We start from the raw sequence: 5,064 nt of genomic DNA, 5'->3' as shown, positions 1-5,064 counted from the left end.
ATATTAGGTTATACTTTTATTGCTAAGCAACATGACATCAAACCATTGTTGGAATGTAGTGCTACCAAAACGCACTGGCTTTTCTATGTATTAGAAGTTGTTAATCTAACTGATTTTTTACCAATAATTATTCTATGAATACGCCACGAATTCATTAAATGAATGATCTTAATTGTGACTGGCTCACAAGGGAATTTACCGACGTTTGACTGCCTCGACTGTACTTATCTGTCTCTTTGTTGGTCAAGCTTCATTTCGCAAAATTTATTTATTTCAGTTAGCTATGAAATATAAGGTTAGGGTATACTGTGGGGTGGGAAGGTAGTATTTGCCCTGTCATTTTTGACAAGATATACGCTAATATATATAAATGTGTATGTATATTTAAATTTACATAAATAATTGTTTTCTTGGACATGTTCGTGGAAAAAAATAAAAACTACGAGCTTATGGCTGATTACTTTAATCGTATTTAACCCTCTATTGAACGCACTATTAAAATACGATGGAAAACATTTTTTTCTTGAATTTCTTTTTAAATAGGTCGGTCTATATTACACAAAAGGGCTGGTGTGAATTATATTTTGGTAAGTTATAAATTGGTACGTTACAAGGAAGTAACATTATTTAATTAAGTAACCAAGAAAAATAATTCCATGGTTTATTTTGACTGTTTCCTGGAAGTAAGAGCAGTTAACTACAGAATTGAAGCATTCGTATGTGTATTAAGCAACAAAGACAAATTACTTACCTTTACGTCACAATATGCAAGAGAGGGTTAAAGTCATGTAGAGGAGCAAGAATTTTATTAGTCGCTTCTTAACCGCTAGGTGTCCATGAATACTTTTTAAAGTTTAATTTCAATGTGTGACTCAATGAGAAGAGGAATATTTTGAAGCGTCCTAAAGTATAAATTAAAACCAGTAAGAACAGATAAAATAAAGCGTAGTGAGGAAACGCACTCTGTAACTTGTAAGATAAAGCAATATTTCTTCCACGCTCACTACGAAACATTTTTTTTTCAATTTACTTGCAATTTGTATTGAATTTATCAGAGTTAACTTAGTGAAGCATTCCAGTCTCTTTTAACGCTTGTTTCTTGACTACGTCCTATTTTAACTTGTTATTAACTTTAATAACCCAATAGGATAACGTCAAATGCACATACAATATGATAAGATGTCACATCCGTTATGAAACATCTAGGAAACATGTTTATATACCTGCGTAGCGTTAGCACTTTCCGACAACGACACCTAATAAATTGCAGAAAATAAACAGCAAAACTTTCGAGATAACTAAAAACACGTGGGATAAAAAAAGTTTTAATCACATAAACAAAAAGTACTAAAACCCCTATCGCTTTAAGATGAAGATAGATTTCCCTATTGTTTTTAGATATGTTAATTCATAGGCCTAACATTACACTATTATACGTGTCTCACGTATCGTGTTTATTTATAGGCCTAACAGTACAATAGTATAAGTATCTCATGTATTGTGTTAATGCATAGGCCTAACAGTACACTATTATACGTGTCTCCACACAGGTTATGAAACGTTTACGTCACTTATATGCATGTTGTGGACTACAACATACACTATTAACATACTGTTACGTTTCCGTTCGTTAGGTAATTTTCCGAAAATTCGTTCCGACGAAACTTTAGCGACACAAGTCCTTTCTTAAATAAAACTGGTTTATTCTTTCCGAATACAACTTTACGATACACTTAATTTCAACAGTCGCTCTATAACAAACGCTATAACTCGCAACGAACTTCTCACGTGCTCAACAATATTCTTACTCATTACCCCTGCAGTTCAATTACACACATATTGTTCCCGTCACTTTGTGACCGTCTTATATATACTAGACTAACACATATCTAGTAAACGCTAGAGCATTCATGAAGGAACAGGATATTTATAGAAGGACGTGGCGTGATACTAGTCACGTGACCTCGCTGACACAACAATACACAGTGATTTATCAATTATAATACAGATTGGCAAAAACTCGTGAAATTATATATCGTCTAGAGCAGGATCTGTCACACTTTTGCTTATCATGGTTTTCATACTCGTGAGTCGTCCAACTTGATTATAACATCAGATACTAAAATGTTTAAAAGTTATTAAAACGATTAAGGTAACGTCAATTGGGTTTAGATGGATTTCAGTATATTTAAAAAAAAAGGAAAATTGTTAATGTTGTATATCTTTGCAACTTCCCGCTTCTCATCAACAACTCCCGAACCCACAGTTCGGGAAAGTGGTTTAGAGTAGACTAAAATAAAGTATTATTTGTTTTAGAATAAAGATACACAATAGGCTGCCCGCACTCTGTCCACCACGTGAAATCAAACTCCGGATTTTTGCTTTATAAGTCCGTAATCTTACCGCTGACTCAGTAGGGGGAACCTAAAGTATAGTGGTTTGTAAGTTTTTACAATCGTCACTTTTTTAAACTTTATTTCAGGTGTCCAGTGGACCTCGAAATAATGGGTCCTTTTGACTACACCCTGAACAAGACCCGAGCGATAGTGACCTTCAAAGCTCATAAATTCCCCTACACTTCCTCCGTCTACTATCAATGTAACGTGAAGTTGTGCTTGAAGGAGAGTGGAGGCTGTGATGATGTGGTAGGTTGTATCAAACATTGACATTTATAATTTAAATCTTACTAGCTTTAGCTGTCCAATTATGTTTGTTTATGAAATGCCAACGACTTGTAAGAAATTTAGGAAAGTTTGAGTACCATTTACTTCACTATCATTAGGAAAGAAATATGTCACAGGCAAAGTCATTATTAAATATTCGACATTAAATCTGTCATGATATAAAAGACTGTTTAGTTTAGATATTATTGATTAATTTATTTTGCGAGTGAATATTTTATTGTTGTTCAGTTTTTATCATAAGAAGAGTTAAAAACAAACGATTGTAGGAAGTTGTGTTTATAATTCATTGATGTTGAGACTATCCAACGTCGCGTGCAATACACTGACGTCGAGAGTATAGAGATTTCTAGAAGGTGGGCAGACGATTAAGTGATAAACATATAAATAGTGTGAGACGAGCGGAAACAACAGACAGACAATAACAGAAGAAAGTAAAGTTACGGACAAGGAAAAGTTCGGCGTGAAGTTAACTACCGTAGAAGTGATAGGCCGAACTATTAACATAGACGTAACGTTTAATATTTTAGAGTAAGACTAACAGTAGAAAAGGAGATAAGAATAATAATTTATTCCGTCAAAGCGTGGTTCTAAAGTAATTGAATCAGCCTGAGTGCACTTTGACAAAAGGAAAAGAGGATATTTTGAAGAAAGAAGACCAAACGATTACGGTGACTCGCGTCACAATTGTTAGTGAATCACACATGACCACTGTCTGTATCACTGAAGTGAATACCTCTATCAATATGTGTATGTGTGTCTGGAGTGCTTTATAATTAGGCTTAATATCTTTTACGCAATTAGCAGTAAAAAGATGGATATTTCAACTAAATTTATTTACCACGTCTAAAGATGTGTATTGTTTTTCAATGATATAGCTGGACTGGTCATGATGTGGGAGTTACTATAGAACAGGAACAGTTGTGTTTCTTATTGTAAGATACTGTACGATTGTTAACTTACTTCTGCAACTCGTTTACAATGCAACAACTGAAATATTGTAGAAAAAAAACAAGGTTTTTTTTTCTTTTCCAGCCACCTAAGTGTGATGCCTGGGGAGGAAACTTATTGAAACGTCGAAGAAAGAGAGAGAGTGGTGTGGAAGAGAAAGGTAATCTGGAAGACTTGAAACAGGAGGAACGGGACGTGCGAGACCTCAGCATTGATGTCTACTCCGGTCTGTACGTCAACGAGGTTGACAACTTGGACAAAAATGACGGTAAGTTCCAGCCGCTCTGCAACGCTAGCCTATTTAATGTTAGAATTTTTTTATGAGTATGAGCAAAGAAAAAAAAAGATATATTAATTGAAAAAATATACGCTTTCTTTTATCAAGTTACATCGCTGTTTTGAAACTTATAATATCTTAATGCGTCTTATCATGAATATTTCTCCGGCAGTAGTTAAAGTCTAAAAATTGAGTGTGTGATTATTTTGTTTGTTTTTAAGCAAAGCCACATTGGGCTATCTGCTGTGCCCACTGCAGGGAAATGAACCCCAGATTTTAGCGTTGTAAGTCTGTAAACTTACCGTTGTTTCACCAGGAGGGGGCGTGTGATTATTAAACTAATTACACTGTGATTTCGGTAGTTTCAAAAAGACCTATTTTTAACTGCGCACTTATCGTTTCTCAGAAGTCATTTAGGTGTTTCTATTTTTTCATTTAACTTGATGGAGCGTATTAATACAGCGATAATTATTATGATATGCATTCCATTCTTGTGATATTTACTCTCTGCCCAATGGCGGAAATAATGTTTTCACTTCTCTATGTGCGAACAGTTTGTTCGTTTGTTTGTTTTGGCTTTCGCGCAAAGCTACACGAGGGCTATCTGCGCTAGCTGTCCCTAATTTAGCAGTGATAGACAAGAGAGAAGGCAGCTAGTCATCACCACCCACCACCAACTCTTGGGCTACTCTTTTACCAACAAATAATGAGATTGGCCGTCACATTACAACGCACCCACGGCTGAAAGGGCGAGCATGTTTAGTGGGACGGGGATTCGAACCCGCGATCCTCAGATTGCGAGTGAAGCGCCCTAACCACCTGGTCATGCCGGGTCCATGTGACCAGTTTAATTCGAAAAGTTACATTTCATTTTCATCAAATTTGTTACCAAGATTGAATGTCTCTTCAATGTGACATTCATTACCTTTCAAGTTCACATTGCAGGTTAACCAATGGTAGCAAAGAAAGAAGAAGATCTTAACCCCCCACCCCCGTCAGTAGCGCACCGGTATGTCTGCGGACTTATACCGCTAGAAACTGGGTTTCGATACCCGTGGTGGGCAGAGCACAGGTAGCCCTTTGTGTAGATTTGTCCTTAATAACAAACAAACACCTTATAACCCCAATTACATTTTTTGTAGGGCGAACAACTGT

General features: G+C 35.9%; 1 protein-coding gene across 1 annotated transcript in view; it reads left to right on the top strand.

Annotated features, from left to right (window-relative positions):
- The window catches only part of LOC106464816, a 39,806-nt gene that overhangs the window by 31,814 nt on the left and 2,928 nt on the right, over positions 1-5,064 (top strand). The window contains exons 8-9 of the mRNA XM_022392600.1: positions 2,483-2,645; positions 3,717-3,900. Coding sequence (XP_022248308.1) covers positions 2,483-2,645; positions 3,717-3,900 — 347 coding nt within the window. The remainder of the gene's footprint in view (positions 1-2,482; positions 2,646-3,716; positions 3,901-5,064) is intronic.

Source organism: Limulus polyphemus, unplaced genomic scaffold (assembly GCF_000517525.1).
Source record: "Limulus polyphemus unplaced genomic scaffold, Limulus_polyphemus-2.1.2 Scaffold1748, whole genome shotgun sequence".
Classification (NCBI taxonomy): domain Eukaryota; kingdom Metazoa; phylum Arthropoda; class Merostomata; order Xiphosura; family Limulidae; genus Limulus; species Limulus polyphemus.
Note: the sequence above shows the minus strand (reverse complement) of the source record. Positions and strands in the feature narration are given on the sequence as shown.